The sequence below is a fragment of the Triturus cristatus genome, chromosome 9, assembly GCF_964204655.1.
Source record: "Triturus cristatus chromosome 9, aTriCri1.1, whole genome shotgun sequence".
Classification (NCBI taxonomy): domain Eukaryota; kingdom Metazoa; phylum Chordata; class Amphibia; order Caudata; family Salamandridae; genus Triturus; species Triturus cristatus.
In genome coordinates this window covers 1033869837-1033888064 of record NC_140592.1, presented here as the reverse complement: position 1 = coordinate 1033888064, position 18228 = coordinate 1033869837, and the positions used below count along the sequence as shown (strand labels likewise).

At 43.1% G+C, this 18228-nt stretch overlaps 1 protein-coding gene across 32 annotated transcripts in view; it reads right to left on the bottom strand.

Moving 5' to 3' along the window:
• The window catches only part of KTN1 (kinectin 1), a 484843-nt gene that overhangs the window by 389493 nt on the left and 77122 nt on the right, over window positions 1-18228 (bottom strand). For 18 of the 32 annotated variants that reach the window (XM_085626790.1, XM_085626798.1, XM_085626810.1 and 15 more), the window contains exons 4-6: window positions 9685-9897; window positions 9199-9329; window positions 907-1020 (exon numbers count right to left, since the gene is read on the bottom strand). In XM_085626790.1, the coding sequence (XP_085482916.1) occupies window positions 907-1020; window positions 9199-9329; window positions 9685-9897 (458 nt within the window). The remainder of the gene's footprint in view (window positions 1-906; window positions 1021-9198; window positions 9330-9684; window positions 9898-18228) is intronic. The other 14 variants (XM_085626792.1, XM_085626800.1, XM_085626804.1 and 11 more) reach the window with 1 other exon arrangement.

Genomic DNA, 18228 nt, shown 5'->3' with positions numbered 1-18228 from the left:
ATGCCAAAAAAGGAACGTGCCCCCCTCCCTGAGTTTATATTAACGATGTCACTTCTTCAGGACTTCTTTAATGTACGGAGATATCTGAACTCGTCTCTTAAGGTGAGATCACACAGTTCCATGGGCTGTTAGTGTTTTCACCCAACTCTATTTCTGAAACAGGATATAATCGGACCCATGCACTTTTAAAAGCAGAAGCATCAGTGTCCATTAGAAGCGTGACAACGCCATGTCAACATGCATCTCCGTTTAGCGTGCTGGCTAACACTTCCATTACAACATCAACTAATGAACTAACAACATACACTGAATCTAAATGCTTTCTGCAATTTCCCTGCACTTAAGGTAATTGTTTTGTGGAATTCCCATTACACTCAGGAATGCCAGACTGACCACACTTGTATGTGGCTGGTAACTCGGGTATGAGCCCCGATAGCAGAAGACGATGCAGACTCTCTTCCTCAAATACAGGGCACCAGGACACCCTCTGGTGATAAAGTGCTAGAGAATTACATTAGTGTAGCAAGGTATGACATAGCAAGATGCCTTCAAATATGTAAAGCAACAATAACAAGGGTACGTTCTTGCATTAAAAAATATGCCTTTACATTACAGGCAGAAATTGTGTAACTTAGCAGCCAATACAGTTTTGAGGCTAGTAATATTAGTACTCAACAGGTCTGAAGTCATTACTGCATGACTAAGAAACAATAACTCAAAGTCTTATTTACAAACTACAATCGATGAAATTAATGGATACAAGCATACAAAGAAGTGTGAATGCAAGAAAACCTTTTTTCACAAGAATATGAACTCAAATATATGAAAATGGCTCTGGTTATCCTTTTTTTTTTTTTTCTTTAAATACAGTTTCCATCATCCCCATATTCTGTTCAGAAAACTTACCTGGGTCAACTGTTTGACTTGTTCTTTTGCAACAGCAGCTTCTTCCTTGGCAACTACAATGGATTTCTCTTTTTCTTGCAGAAGCTGTGCAGCCCCTGAATCACATTTGCTAGCCTGAAAGAAATAGAACAAATAGAGACAACATTACTTTCCTGTGTGTTACCTCTTTAAAAGTGCTTAACATACTTTGTGGGATACATGCGAGGATTGGGATTCTACTACAAACACCTCTCGCTTGGGATGAAAAGAAACCTGCTTTTCCATTTCAATGCCTTCTGGTTTGCTATGCCAATTGTTGTTACTTGAGTGCGGACTTGCAGCTCATCCAGCACTTAATGCATGCCAGATGCATTTAGACTCTTATCTCATCTACATTGAGAGTGCAACAAGGTAGAATGCGTACAGTTTATCAGCAGTCACTCTTTCAAAGAAAAGAACTACCGATGAATTAAGGGGAGAAACAAAGTTTCTTCATGGGGTTGGACTTTCCTTATTGGTAGTAGACATTATGTCAGTGAAGGGCACTCAGAACAGGTGGTAATTAGACATCAATTCTCTAGAACTTACTGTGAATTAATTTGGAAGCAGAGGGCACCATCAATATCTCTGAAATCTCTTGGAAAGCAAAGCAGTGAATATCAACAGTGTCAGGGTAGATACAAAGACAAACATACATGGCAAATTAAATATAAAGTACTCCTCTTTTTGGAAAGTAAAGTAAATAAACCCAAATAGGTTTCATGCACCAATACACAGGATAGGACGGAAAGAGTTGAGAAATACATCAGTGTCAGATGGTAAATTAGTCCCGGCATTAGAAAACCAACACCAAGTTATCAAATGTTTAAATGATGCCACGACCAGCACTAACAACCACTAACATTGTGGCTGTTATCAACAAGAACTTGCCACCAACTAACACAAACATATGTGTGGCACTTGGGAGCAAACTACCAACAACTTAAACCCTCTAGTTGAGGGAGAAGGCCACCCTTCAAGCGTCTCAGATCAATGAAGCCCAACAAATGCCTCAAGATATTAATGCCTTTCAGAAAAATCCTGCAAACACCACCATAGAATCTAGAAAATAGATCGAGGAGGGATAAACGGAATTTCACGATTGTTCCTGAAGCAGCAGAATAATCTAAGAAACTGAAGCTTTCATTTTTAAACTATTGAAAAATACCTTAATAAAAGACAATGCCAGGTTGAATCCCAAGTAGTATAACCCTTGGAGAACCTTTGATAATGTTCTTAGTTGTACTCTCTGAAGCTATCATAATAAATGCAATACAAAAAAGATGGCTTCCTTCGCTTACAGTGTACATCAGTCCATAATTGCCTCTCCCACAGCCACCAGAAACTAAACAAAGACAAGACTGAAATCAATTATCCTTTCAAACAATGGACGGACCACTCAGGTCCAAGAGTATCTAAATTGCATCAATGCTTTTAACTGCAAAATTACTTTTGCTGAATCAGTCAAATCTCTGGGGATCACCCTGGACCCCAGTCTGAGCATAAGCCTACACATAAAGAATACAGTGAAGAGTGCATTCTACAACCTAAAACTCCTACACAAGATAAAGCCCTTCCTCCCTCCGAATGATCTAAAAACTGCCACACAAGTGATGATGCTGTCTAGACTGGACTATGTGAATGCCACCCTCACGGGCACTGCGAAGTTGCACTTAGTCCCCCTAGGAGCCACACTAAATGCAGCTCCAAGGATGGTCATTGGAGTAAAAAAAGACATGCTTGCATTTCCCTCTCTCTAAAATAATCAAAAGTGGCTCCCGATTGAAGTCTGTTGCTGTTTCAAAACTGCCTCTCTCAAAGTCCTTCACATCAGGAAACCAGTCTACCTTGCATCCAAACTCACTAAGGCACGCCAGACGAACAATTTAAGAAGCACCAACACTTTGTTTCTCATCCCACCCAAAAAACAGGAACAAAAAGACTTGCATGCTCCCTCTCGGGGAATGCCCCCAAAATCTGGAACTCCCTCCACTACTAGTTCAAATCAGGGCGAATCCTTCTTTCATGAGCTTCAGAAGACAATTGAAAGCTCTTCTCCTCAATCAGCACCCCAACCCTCTGTGGACTCTAAAACCTAGCCCACAACTGAAATCTCCTCTACGAACTACATACCATCTGCTTTGCTTCATCTCTAAGAATTTCTCCGATTTGTCTTTCAACTTGTTTTGCACTCTGTAACCAATGTCTTCTTGCACTACCTTGAATATGTCTGTAAAGAGCTCTGATACTCTTGGGTATTGCCAGCGCTATATAAAACTCTTTAAATAAATAAACACTAAAAAGAGGAAATTGATATTTGAAAACTGAAGCAGTTTGCAAAGGGAACATGGACAAAGATGGTGAGAAGATCAGGGTAAAAGAGCCTAGATTGGAAAGCAGTCATGACACTTGTTAAATGCTGTTGGAAATGAAAGGCAGCCTGCAATGTATAGATGGCAAATTGACAACGTCAGGGAGCGCCTAGATCACATGAAAGAGTGGCTTCACAGACGAACTGTAAGACTGGAAGAGGCAGAGACATATGTTGTAAACATCGAGGAGGACACCACCACCTGTATTTAAAAAACAGCTACACCTGCAGAAGGCCATATAAACCGCCTGTTCTAAGCACAAAGATTTGGAAGCCTGCTCAAGGAGCATAGGAGACCTGGCAGAGATCATCTCTCTGGGCAAGCCAAAGGCTTTTGTCGAGATGCTACTGGTAGACTTATTTGGAGACACAACTTCCGATGTTTGCCCTAAATGACACCACTGGGCAGCCCTCAACTGCCATCTAGCATAAGCCACCAACAGGATGCATAAGGGGAGAGGCGTCACATGTTCCATACCTGCAGGACAGGGAACCAAGTTTGAGTCAAATACATCAGAATCATCACCTAAATATATGCCATAGTCTATGGATGAAACACTTTCATAAGGGGTGGGTTTATCACGGTCACAATAAAAGTGAGCCTTCATGTGTGAGTACGGCTGGACCTTTGGACACTGATGGTCAAGCCTAGGTCATAGAGAAGCATCATCTGCCGGAAATGCTCCTGGTCCAGCATCATGGACTCCATATTCACCAGCCAGTTATCCAAATATAAAAATACAGGGTTAGATGGTTTTGCTTAGAGGACAATGTCAGACTCAAGTGATGGATGGAAAGATAGAAAGAGTGGGTAACCCAGGGCCTGCCTATGGTGCCTGGCGATATGCCTAGAGGCTGCTGGGCCTGAAAAGTGTTTCTCCCATGCAGCCATAATAGGATCTAGAGGAGTCTTGGTAAAATGAAGCAAGGGCTTTGCAGAAACCGAAGGATGGTATAATATCGATCATAAAGTTCAACTTCACTTCCGCAGTAGGAAAAGCAAATGCAAAGACCTCCGTCGCCTTTGAATAACTGTTAAACTGAATTGTGAGGGCTGAACACTATTCTAAGGCAGCGCAACAGGGTAGGAAATTCCCCCTTCTGGAGAAGCACCTGGGTTTATAGCATTTTGTAAACCCAAATACAGGCTGAATTCAATATTATATGAAGGCAGGTGGTTAACAGCTTCTGATTCATCATCAGCTGTGCATGTGTTGCCCTCATCTTCCACAGTGAAGGCATCTGAACAGGAAAAAACCTCCTCTGAACAGGTGAACTGTTGACACATGGGAAGAAGTTCACATAGCAGTGCATCACTGAAGTTAGCCGTTATGTTTTTCTTCGATACATGCATGAAACATTTGACTTTCGACTCTGTGACTGGCACCTAAGCTGGCTCCTTGGGAAGCGTCACCAGGAGGCCTCGAGCAAATAGAGGACAGTGCCTTTGTCAGCTCCAACTTACCTTAGGTGCCGGGCCAAAGCCTTTGTAGGAGCAGCGGTAGGCTCAAAGCCACCAGAGTCGTCAAACCCACAGGAATGCACTCCCACTTGGGAAGAAGCCTAGTAGGTTGCTGCCAGGCTGAAAAGATCCAGCATAGTTATCTGGAAGGCCTCGCCTTCCACATGGTCGGCAGAAGGACCAGTGAACTTTTCCCTTAGCTTCTTGGGTGCTATGGATTAACACGAAGTTGGGAAGAGCCCAGTTAATGTCCCTGGAAAAACACTTCTTTTGGGAAGATTGTTCCTTCCTCAGACACTTAGTGTGTTTTTTGTGGGAAGATCCCTACAGAGAAGGTTCCCTAGAAGGTAACTTAACTTTTGTAGATCAACCCCACTTTGGGGAGAAGGAGGCTGAACAGGGAGAGGTCTCCCTAGAGGCCTCAGCCAAAAATAACTTGGCCTCCAGCTCCCTCGTTGCATTCGAGTGCATGGAAGAGTCACAGGCTGTGGTACTGTTTTCCAAACTCACACATCCCTTGAAGTCATTGTGGGGATCTGAAAGGGATATATTCTTGCACAACTGTCCACAAGGCTTGAACCCCAAAGTTCTTTGAGGGGGCATTTGATCTAGCCATTGTAGAAAGCTGAGAATTGTGTCCGTGGGATACCAAGAAAGAGCTTGTGGACCGCATTAATGAGGTGTGGAAAAACAGGTAAGGCCAAAAAAAGGGAACCTAATGGACTCAAGGGCAGCTTCAGCGACATAATGATATTAATAGTGATGTGATGTTACCAATTATGTTATCTGTGAAGTGATCAGTGGCATTTTATGTGATGTCATGGGTAGTGCCTGGAAGGGGATATTACTGCAAAGTTTTAAAGGTAATGGATCCCAACAGTAAAACTCATTTTAATAGGAAAGGTAGCCCCTAGATATCATATTATAGGTCTAGGAACAAGGGGGAGAACAAACCACAATGAATAAATGCTGAATCCCAGTGGACCTGTGGAGGCATAACTTCAAATGGAATCCACATGCACAGAGAGCATATGGATTCCATATCAAGTTATTCCTTGAGCTAGTTAGTACTCAATATGTTTCCATTTTATTTGTTATTTGCATTTCTAATTATTTCCACAAAATATTAAGTTTACATTCTGGAATTGACAGATACAATGCAGACTCATTTCAGAAGAGATGTATGCTGCTCAAGGACTATGAAGTATTTGGAAGTAATTGATTATAACCACTAAACTAGGAATCCCGCACAGGCATGCTACACATACAGGTTCTTTGTGAGTGTTCATTTTCTGCACATTACTAATATTTAGCAGGTCACTGGCAGCAAGATCTAAGGAGATGTGAGTTTCCCTGTTGATGGGTTATAAGGTACTTCACTGCAAGTGTCTCAAACCCCTGCCTTAATTCTTCTTCTTTTATTCCTCATCTATTTTTAATCTATTGGTGGAGGCTTCTATCCTGTGCAGGTCTAACCTAGGAGTTCTTCTTTTAGATTAATTATACTTTGGCTGACCAATTGAGTTTTTTTTTTGCTAAACAAACTTTATTGAATTTTAGGCCTTCAAAGATGTCAAACATACACACATGGCACTCATACCGTATAGTATAGGAAGGAGTACTTAGTCCATGCAAAATAAGAACACTCAGGCAATATAGCACAATACATAGGAAGAACGTCAACAAATACAAGTCCATGACAAGTAACGTAAGCTGATCCCAACCATTATCCCCACACCAGTTAATGCTTTGGAGGGCACCTACAGCCTTTGAAAACCACACACTCCTGTTGCGCACACCAATCCACACCCCTTCTCCATCCTGCCAATGTAGGGGGAACTAGGGGACATGCATCGCAAAGCGATGTCTCGTTTTGCCACCAGGAGAACTGTGCCCAGGAATGCCTTCTCGGCCCTTGTGCCTCCAGATCCTGAAAACACCCCAAGGAGAACCAGTAAGGGGGAAATGGGAACTTCCCGTTCGAGAACATCAGACAGGTCTCGGGTTGCCCTCGTCCACTAATGGTGTATCACTGCACTAGTCCATACCATATGAAAAGAATCCGCTGGATGAATGCCACAGTGAGGATAGGCTGTGGTGGGATGCAGGCCCGCACGATATAGGCAGGCTGGGGAGAGATACGCTGAGTAGAGGCAATAGATTTGGCTAAGTCTTAATCAGGAAGAGGTAGTACGTTCACGGGGAGCCATCAGGGCATCCCGCCAATCGTCATCTTCCATAGTGCCCATCCAGCTCTCCCAGCGGGTTCGAAGGGGATCCAATGATCCATGGAAATTAATAATTAGCGTGCTGTAGATCTGGAAGATTCGCCTGGCCCATATTTTCCATGAGTAACTTAGCTTCCATAGGACTGAATTCTGGGAGAGTGTTGGTTGGCAAGGAGGGAGTGTGAAGAGCATGTCCGAATTGGAAATATTTATAAAATTTAGTATGGGTAAGGTGATATATCTGCTAAAGATATTGGAAGGATCAAGATGCGTGTCCCTGCCAATACATCATCTAGTCGTATGATGTCAATAAGATCCCAGGATCGAAAACCGCCACCTATCTCAACCAGGGGCCGTGCAAAGCTGAGTTTGCTGTGTAAGCCTATTCTCCCATTGTACGTGCCAATTACATTTTCAAATGTCATATTGCAGATACCCCCAACAGATCCACCATCCTTGAATTGCAAATATAGGTGGTCCTGAAGAAGGTGGATTCAAATTATAAGTTCCACCGAAACGTACGTTGACTTGATGTCCCAAGATCTCAACCCACAACACAACAACGGCTGAAACTGAAGCTATCGCCCATTGTGTTGATTAATGTATGTAATATGTGGTTGGGATTGGAATGAATGGTATATGTGTGTGTATGTATGCTTCAGTATGCAGGGAGAGAGTGGGTAGTGTGTGTTTGGGGGTCAGATGTTTATACAAAGAATTTATTTTGCACAGTTCTACATTAAGTTTTAAAGACTATTTTGATATAAAAAGAATGTGTTTATAACAAGGATATTACATAAAGTAAAAACATGCATGGTAGTAGAATTGTATTTGTGTAGAAAATGGATTTTCCTAAAAAAGAGGTGTTAAAAATGTTTGCACAAAGCTAAATAAAGAAATATATGAATGCAAATGTAATGAGTACAATTTGAATGTATTTGATCATTTATGGTCAGCCCATAGAGGTTCTTTAAGCGAATATTGAAGAAACAATGGTCCAGTGGGATTAAAGTTTCATTCATTGTGGTCTTAACAGTAACACATTACACCCTCAATGAGATGCTCATAACTGCACCAGGATGTACTTGATGACATCACTTCAGAACTAGAAAATATACTTTACAAAAGAGTAAAATGAGATAATAAATGAGTATGTACACAAAAGGGATATCGTTTTTATCAGAATAATATGAAGGACTACAAAAACAATAGCATATTTGAAAATGGCAATGTTCCATAGACCGTCCACACGAGTATCTAAACTTGATACAACTTTATAACAATTGTTTTTGTTTCTCAATTTACATAATAGTATTGCTGAACGTTTGAAAATGTAATAAATCCTGGATGAAAGAGTTAAAAAATGATGAAGACAAAACCACTGATGTAAAAACAGGTTGCTATTAAATATTGAGCTATATTCATTTTATGCACTTTCACATCCACAATATGAAAACAGCAGAGAACTCATAACAAACAAGTTATATATGCAACGTACAGTGTGGTCTTCAGCGCTGGAATGCTGCTATAGGCCCCCCCTAGGACAGCCGAAGAGGAGCTCCTTTTACCCGGACATCTGTGTCCCCTATTGTTTAACTACATAAGGCAATAAAGAGTGGTTGCTTATAAGGCCTAACTCTACCTCTCTGTTATCTTTAGCTCATCCCACACCGCTCAATGTAGCAATTATTAGTCAGTAACAAGAAAGGGAGGGGTGGTCAGTCTCTTGCTTTTCTGACCTCTCTCAGATGGGCTCTTCCTCACATTTTCATACCCTCTTTTACTACTACTTTCTTTGCTCTTTCGGGTCCATTCTTGCATCTACAGCTCCTCCGCCAAATTTCCAGGTGTATAGACATAAAGTTTGCTACACACAAAGCACTATTGCTCCATCAGTGAGGAAAGCTTTTCGATGAAGGTCAATTAATTAACAAACCTCATTTCTCATTTTCTAATTGCTATTCAATCCATACCCATGCTTTGAGACAGTTTTAGGCAGCATAAAGATCTTTAGAGGCACCCAATAAAACATTTTTATCCTATTTTTAAATGACTGACATTTTCAGAGCTTAGCTACACTACAATAAAACCACTGGATTTCAAAAGGTGAGATCCATTTGGGAAATGAAATGGCACCAAAAAAGTGTATTTGATAGCATTCTATGTTTGATCTTGTAACTTGGATAAAGAAAAGTAAAAATACACCTACTTACTTTCTGTAAGGTATCATGAACAATACTGGATTTGTCCTTGAGTAGATCTAGGATACTATGGGCATCTTCGTCTGTAAATACCATGCTCTTCATGCTCAGTAAAAAGTCCTTAAATTTTACTTCAGTATTTTCTAGAATGAAACAGTAGCAACAATTAAACATCTTTATCTGAAGATTTCCTCATGACAGAACCAAAACATTCAAAAGACGCTGTGAAAAAAACATTGTTTGAGAAAACGTCAAAAAAGAAAAAATGTTTAGAAGTGAACTGTGTTTGGAAAACATTCCTGTGAGAAACTATGATTACATAGCAGACACACGACACATCCATACAAGAAAAAAGGCACTATATCTCCTGTTTCCGATGTACCATTATTAATCTTAATTTAAGAGTATTTGCAGACTCCAATAAGGTCTAAATAGGGTTCACTGAAAAAACAATCATAACTGAGCCACTGAAAAGGATCTACTTTTGTTCATATTCACCATGTTTTTTCTTGCTTCCACCGTGTTTTCCATTAGCAATCTCGGTTTCATTTTTTAGTTTCTTTCCACTGCTTTTATGGATGTTTTCAGAAATATCCCCTCTTTCCAGATCAGTCACCTCCTTCTTCTCCATTGCCGGATTCACCTCAGTTTTATCCATCAATGGGATATAAGTTGTTGCTTGAATAAGAGGTTCATCAACCAAACCTGCAACTAGAAGAATTGAGAGATTAATTTCTGCAAACCCTAAAGAGGTGAAGTTTGGAACATCAAAATGTATTCAGATGTGAAAGAGTCAGTGAATTTGCATATATGTGATACTGGTATGACAATATTTAGCAGACCTCTATGCATACCACTTTGGCCCTTGTTTTGTCAGTAAGAATGTATTTGATAAGAATCTCTATTCGTGTAGGGACTGGGCATAAACAGCAAAAGACACACAATGATGGACGGAATGCAGAACAAATAAAACATTCACCCCAAGTCAAGAGATCTGGGTAAAATCCATTGTTCTTTTGCTCACCATGCCACCTCAGTTTAGACCCAGCCATATGCCAATCAGTCTTGACCCTGCTCCTCATGGAAACAGTTGAGCCCTAACTGTAAAGCCAGCTCCTCCCTGGACCAGAAAGAAGAATCCTGGGACCGGTTTTGGGATATCACCCCCTCGTCCGCTAAGCTAGCTTGACTCCAGTGGCATGCGGTCCACCAGGAGTGTGGTTTGTGTTGGGGCGTCCAGCTGGGCACGCCAGCACAAAGTTAGGAAGGGTAAATCGGAGCCAGGTGGACGCTCACAGAAAGGTATCTGCCATCTTGGCCTTTCAGATTGCTATACATTTATAACCACAATCATAGTGTGGTTCATTTTATTCACGATGTTGGTGAACGTTGCTGCTATTTTATTTGTCTCATTTGTGGTTGCAGTTCATTAGTGTTCACTAGACTAGATTTTTGATGTAAAATATTTTTTTTTCATGTATCCTGAGTGTTCTAGTGTATTTGAGCGTTATTCTGTAATGAAAGAAGATTTGAGAGTTCCACTAATTATCCCTGTAACGTCTCCTATATGGACTGTTGCCTGAAACGCATGTCGATATTATAAGGATCAGTGGGTTGTGTTATGGTTACAGTACAAATGATTTTCTCATTCACATTGGCACACTGACTGAGTCCTTAGTGCTAGAGGGTCTGGAAAACAGACCTCTGTGCCCCTAGAAAATTTAGAGAATGTATCATCTTGGGAAAAATCAGGGTGTGTAGGGTGCCGCATGAGGGTTAAAACCTTCATCCACTTAGGCACCATAAAAAATACTCTATACCAAAAATGTTTTACACATTCTGTGAAACAAAAAATATAAACGAGCATTTATAGCCAAGATGGCTAACCTATGACGAAGCCAGAATTCCCACATGAAACACTAAAAATAGAAAGTTAAAAGACAGATGAAATACGATCATACAAGGCTGGGTAACTGTAACAGAAATCATACACAAATCCAAAGGTAAACTTTGCTAAACAGATAGCAAACTACAGTCCCATCAACTGAGCTAATAGATGGACAACAAAGTGTATGCATAATTTTGTATGAAATAGAGAGGCCCCTCGATATATATTTGAATTGGAATCCGATATGCCCAGTTCAATACTTGTCACCATATGTATTTAAAGGTTTGAAAAGTCCGCTTAAAGCACTTGGTCCTTCTTCTAACATTTACAGCTTGCATGAAGATATACACATATTTAAGGAGGAACCAAAACGGTGCCCACCAAAAATGCTGAGTGTACCCAGAACAAGCATATATTAGTTTAAACTTTGATACTGAATGGGAAGAAAGTACTTGTACATATTGAGCCTAATTCAGTGATATTGATAGGCACCAATTTAGGAATTCACCAAACAAAAACATATTACCCACCAATACGTTCATACTGAGGATTAGCATCATATTCTTAAAGTGCAGGTCTCGATCAGTGGGGGCAGAACACTATCAATTCTCCTCCTTCGGGGTTATGTCAGACTGTGGTGTCAGATCTGAAAGTTCAAACGTCTCCAGGAGCATCCTCCAGCTTCCTACAGGACACCCATAGAATTTATCACGGGACACCATGGGTCACTAATCATTTTAAGATGGCAGCAGAGACTTAAAGGCTCAGTAGATCACCAAGGGACATTATGGCCGACTGGGGAGCTTTGTATGTGAGGAATGGCCAAAGCTTACTTGAAAGCCCTGGAGGCACACAGACCGGAACAAATTCTTTCTCAAGAAGCACAGATTTTATATCTCTTGAACGGAGTGATGCCTACCCGGCAGATGAACAGGTAGCACCACTTGGTGCTTTATAAGGCGACACTGCGACAATTATGCCTTGACAAAACCAAGCGATGCTGGGTTGCATCCTCTAAGAGGGTGTATGAATTGAGAGTTAAATCAGGAAAACTGTTTTAGTGGGCATGAACCAGTCTCTAATCTAGAGTGTACCAGAGAATTTGTGACGTGGCAGAATCCACAGCGATTACAGTGGTCTTCACAGACTTGTACCAACATCTCTACAGGAAGAAAGTCCTCAGAGGGAAACACTGAGGCTCCTCATTGTAGAACGTCTGCTCCCAGGTCCTTCCCTCTCCGCCAGGGCAGAGTTGGACCAAGCCCTTATTCTAGAGGAACTATTGTATGCTCTGACCAGTATGATCATGGGTAAAAATCTTGGGTTGGGATGAGTTCCCTCTTGAATCCTATCAAAGATGTTGCAGACTTTTCCTGGCACCCCTCTTGGAGATGCACACTGAAGCCATTGATAGGGGCCAGTTACCACAGCTCATGGTCTTAACCACTATTGTAATGATTCATAAACAGGGACTGCCTGAGAAATACGCTTCGTATCTCTCAATTGTGCTCATAAACACTGAATTTAAACTGTATGCAACGGTATAAGCAAACAGGCTTATCCGGGTGATACCCGACTTGGCCCATCCAACCCAGTGCGATTTAGTCCCTCACCGTAGCACCAGACACTGAATTCAACAAGTACATGCAATGGAGGAGCATCGTCAGAGCTTAACTGGTCCTAGTGCTTTGCTACTTAACGACTTTGAAAAAGCCTTCTACACCCTGGAATAGGACTTTTTGATGGGAGTACTCTCGTAGCTGGGATTTGGGCCACACTTTATCTTTTTCGTTCATGCTTTTTTATGCCCAACTGCTGGCCCCGGTCTGTGTCAACAATATCCTCTCCCGATCATTTCTGGTATGCAAAGCACCAGGTAGGGATACATTCTGTAACCCCTCCTGCTTGTCCTGGCGATTGGGCCACTGATGGCCTGGACTTGCTGTGATGAAAAGGTGCAATGATTCTCCTGGGGTGGGTGCATGGAAGACACCCTAAACACCGATGATGTGTAATTGTTCTCGACTCACTCAGCTGATACAGGAACTCAAGTCCCCCAAATACTTGATCTTTCCAGAAAGGCCTCTGGGTAATAAGGCTGAATCCCTTTTAGTCCCTCTTACAAATGATGCGGAGGCTGTGCCTTGGCAGATGGTGACCCCAGTCCAGCGGCTTAGTTTCCAATATTTTGGGATCCATATATCCTGGTTAGACCGCAAAAGGACCTCAGGCCTGGCTTTCATTGCCCTCTTGTTGGGGTGAGTTGCCCTCTTCAAAATGATGGTCCTGCTAAAGTTCTTTTCAGTCTTTGAAAACCCCAGTCGCAATTCACGAAAGTCCAGACGAAGGTGAGGCGGTTAATAGGGGCAAATCGCCCACCCCGCATCACGTTTGGCCATGATGCATGGGGGCATGTACAGGTAATCTAAGCGTGAAGAATTATCTTTGAAGCTGGAGGCCGCTTCGCATATTTTGTAAAATTTGGGGCAAATGGTGGGCCTTTTACAGACTGTAATGATCAAGAGGTTGTATAATGTGATGTTCACTGCCACGAGAAAAATTTTTTTTTTTTTTTTTCATGAGTGCCAGGTTCTAATGGTATTGTTCATAAAAGGTGTCCACAGAATATGAAGTATGAAAATATAATCGAAATATTTAAGACAAGAGAAAAATAAATTGAAATTTTCCTCCTAATAAATTAAGTAGGAGAAGGTGACATTAGCTACAGTGATGTGTTTTGTATATGAAATGAGATGTAATATACATGCAATTATCACATGTGTAGGTGTATAACTCACAAGGGCATTGCAATACTGAAAATAATAAATTATTTATAAAGCATATGGTAAATAATGCACTTAACCCCCTGTATATCTTTGATGTAAATGTATTAATTATTTTAATGTTTATATTTTTATTAATCACAATTTGCTATATGGATATGTATAGATTTCTCCATTGGTGGCCCGAAGTAGTGTATGGAGAACTATAGAAGTTGGCTCTGAGCAATTGCATGAATGCAAATATACAATCAATGAAGGGTTTTCATTAATTATGAAGTTGGACTGATGTACTTTGCCTGTTACAAGCTGAATTGGGTTCATGGATTTAGATATTAATCTGGAGGAGGGTGTTGAGTATTATTAGGTATTATAATCTGAACATAAACCTCTTGCAAGGTAATTCGAACTGAAATGCAGGACTAACTGAAAGACATCTGACTACCAACTAAGCCACTATTCCGAGATACAAAGCAGAATCTTCCTTGTATATTTGAAGCCAAGCCTCATCAGCTCAGGCAGGACATCAGCCCAACCACCCAAAATACTTCAGCATAGTTTGGGACTATTTAATAAATTACTCTGAACACTTTGATGCTACGCAACCCATGCTGCTGTGCAATAGGTATTACAACAGTGTAGGCGTTGGCAAGCAACACGAGGGAAGAGAGTAGGAAACAAAGCATGTGCAACGGAAGGAGGGCGGCAGGGTAGGTTAATAAGAACAATGGCAGAAGGAGCAAGGGTTAAAAAGAATGGATGGCTGGAGGTTTTCAAAAGAATGGACAGCGGGAGAAGAGTGAGATGAGTTAAAAAGAACGACTGGAGGGGGTGGATCCAACAGAATGGACAGGGGTAGGGAAACAAAATGATAGTGGGAGGAGGGCGAGGTGAAGGAGAGGTACTGCAGAGACATGACTGTAAGAGTGCATATCCAACAGTTATAATGCAAAAAATAATAATAAGTACCGGGAGGAGCCTGTGGCCAGTGGAAGGACACTGGCCAGAGACAGGATGCTGTACTTGGTCCATGCTCCATGACAGGGGCAAAGACTTGATGCCCAGGATGAAGCTGAGGAGAGGAGGAAGCTATGATCAATAAGAAGCAAGAAAACAAGAGGGACATCGAAGCCAACCAATTGTTAAGTAATGGGTGGGCACTAAGCCAGTTTGAAGAATTTTTATTTTGTTTACAAAAAATTTAGCCAGCAAAGCATAAGCACTATGATGGCAGGGGTCATGCACTGAGCCTAATAATAACAGGCAAGTTGTTCTTTTACGTTCAGTTGATAAAATAGTCACAAAAAGTATTTTGCGACATCTCCACACTTAGGCGAAAGAGGAAAAGATTATTCCAACGGAACAATATAGATTTATGAAAATTCACTGTGAATTAGAAATAAAAATCACAATGCTTCAATTGAAAATGGAAAAATATGCTGGCGTTCAAGGACGCTCAGTCTATGTATCTTTCAAAGACTTTTCAACTGTGTTTGCTAGAGTAGACCACTCAACACCCAAAGAAAGCCGCTTTGGAAGCTCCGGCATGCAAAACGGCTGACCTTGCACGTTCTCTGCGGAGGCAAATAGATCTAACCAGGCTCTCCCCACTGCTGAAAGAGACCTTGTGCCACCTCCAGATGTAGACGGCACTCATGATCTGCTATGCAACAACAGCTAAGTTTCTCAGCCCTGTTGTTCAGGGAACCTGCCAGGTGTTGAACCATTAGGGATATGCCCCGTGTCCAGAGACGCAGGGCCTCTTGGCAAGGAGTCCACAACTCTACTCCATCCTATTTGGTGCAGTACCATATGGCGGTGGTGGTGTCTGAACACTTGAACTAGCCTTCTTTTGATGGAGTATAGGACGGCTTCTAATGCCAATTGAACCACTGGGAGCGCCAGCATGTTGATGTGGAGTCTGGATTCCGTCGGAGACCCGAGTCCTCTGATCTCCACCCCTCCCAGATGGCCTCCCCATCCCAGAAGTGACGCATCTGTCACTACTGTGAGTTCTGGTTGGGGAAGAGCGAGGGGTCTGGCTCTGACTCAATCACAGGTTGTCAGTCACCACAGCAGCTCCTGTGCAGTTTTGTTCCGAGATCTGAACCATGGCTGCGAGATTCCCCGATACTGTGCCCACTGTAACTTCAATTTCCACTGGAAAGCCTGCATATGCCATCTGGCATGTGTCACTAGCATGATGTAGGAGGCCATGAGGCCGAGCAGCCTCAGAGTCATTCTCACCAAAATCCAGGATATAGGATGAAACATCAGTATGATAGCCTGAATATCCTGGACTCGCCGTTCGGGAGGATAAGTCCAAAACTCCACTGTGTCAGAACAGCTCCAATTAAAGGTAGAGCCTGAGAGGGAGTCAGGTGTGACTTCGGCACGTTAACAGTTAACCCCAGCAAATGTAGAAAGTCCGCCGTAGTCTGGAGATGGAAGACGACAGCCTGGGGTGAGCCGACCTTCAACCTCCAGTCGTTGAGATAGGGGAAGAATGGCACTCCTGATCGCCACAGATAATCTGAGACCACCGCCATTACCTTGATGAACACCCGAGGGGCACTAGTAAGACCAAAAGGGAGCACCGTGAACTGAGAGTGCCCGTGGCCCACCGTGAATCGCAGGTAACCCCTGGGATGTGAAAATACGCATCCTGCAAGTCCAACGCTATCATCCAGTCCCCTGTGTCCAGGGCAGACAATACCTGAACCAATGTGAACCTCTTGAATTTCTCCTTTTTTAGGAAGTAGTTGAGGGTCAGTAGGTCTAGGATAGGACGAAGGCCCTGGTCCTTTTTCGGGACCAGAAAGTAGTGGGAATAGCAAGCACAGCCTACTTCTGGTGCAGGAACCCACTTTATTGCTCCCTTTGCCAAGAGAGCCATAACTTCCTCCTGGATCAAAAGTAGATGATCCTCCGTTAGCCGGTCGAATGATGGGTGGGGAGGAGAGAGGGATTGTCTCGAAGGGGAGGGAGTAGCCCTTTCGTATAATGTGGAGAATCCACCTGTCAGAAGTAATGTGGAAGTGATGGCAGATCCTGCCACCAACTGGGAGGCCATGTTCTTGAAGGGCTAGAATAGGAGGGTTTGGAGGCTGAAGCTGCACGGGTGGGGCAGGGGGAGGGGGGGGGGGTGTCAGGGATATGGTGGTGGCTTGACCAGACCGCTGGCTACCTGGCCCAAGAAGTCAGAACGAAATGCGACCTTGTCCACGCAGGGGTTGTGGAACTTGCGTGGTTCGGTTGCTGGGGTAGGGCTGTCACGGTTGAAAGACCTTTCCGCAGCCACAAAAGGATCAAAGGCAGACTGTGGATGGAAGGCAGCTGAGAGGCACAAGGACTTATCCGTAACCCGCGAGTACTTAAAGAACTCCAGCGCGGTGTCTACCTCGCCTCCGAAGGGACGGGGTCTATCAAAGGGCATGTCCATGAGCAAAGCCTGGACATCCCCCAAAAAGCGAGATGTTGTCAGCCAGGCGTGGTATCCAACAGCCTCTGTTGTACAAATCGCTTTGCTCAGCAAGTCTGTCATATGTAATCCACATCGAATGGCAAACTTTGCTGCATCTCTCCTGTCTATTAAGGCTTGGCAGAGGAGGTTCGGGCCTCCCCAGGGTCTTGTGGTAGTACCTGCGAAACAGGTTCCTGCTGCGAGTGGGAATAACAACCCAATAGGCAAGCGGTGGAAGAAAAAAAAAAATTCTTGCCCTTACTGTCTAGCCTCTTGGATTGCCTGCCCAGGGGAGCAGCAGGTAACGCGCCCTGGGAGGTAGCGGCTTGGAGTACCAAGCTCTCTGGGGTGGGGTGGGTAGTGAGGACGTTTGGGTCGCCTGGGGCAGGGCGGTGGCACAAGGCGATCGTCCTGTTCACAGGAGCCCCTTTGCTGGGTTTGGAGCATGTTCCCAGAAGGACATCCGTGAGTGCTTCATTAAAAGGGAGCAAGGGTTCAGAAGAAGCAGCTCCCGTTGTAGCACCTCTGTCAAGATGTTAGTCTTGACCACCACGGAGTGCCGGGCCACAAGCAGCTTTAGGGACCGCTCCCTCAAAGCCTTTGGAGCCACGACCCGTAAGTCAGAGCAAGACTGAGTTGTGGTAACGCCCCAGACACCACAAGCAATCCAAATGCGGGTCCATCACTGACATGGCATGGTGACAGGCGCCGCACGGCTTGAATCCTGAAGTCTTTCTAGACATGACTCCTACACACTGAGATAAAAGGGATCGACAAAAAGTAAAAAAAATCCTCTTAAAAACTTGCAGAGGGTAGCTCTCTTCACGGATCAGTTCTTCACAGGCACGAAAGAAAAGAACTGACGTGAGGGGGCGCCTCACTTCTGGCGTGCACAACGCCAAGGATGTCAC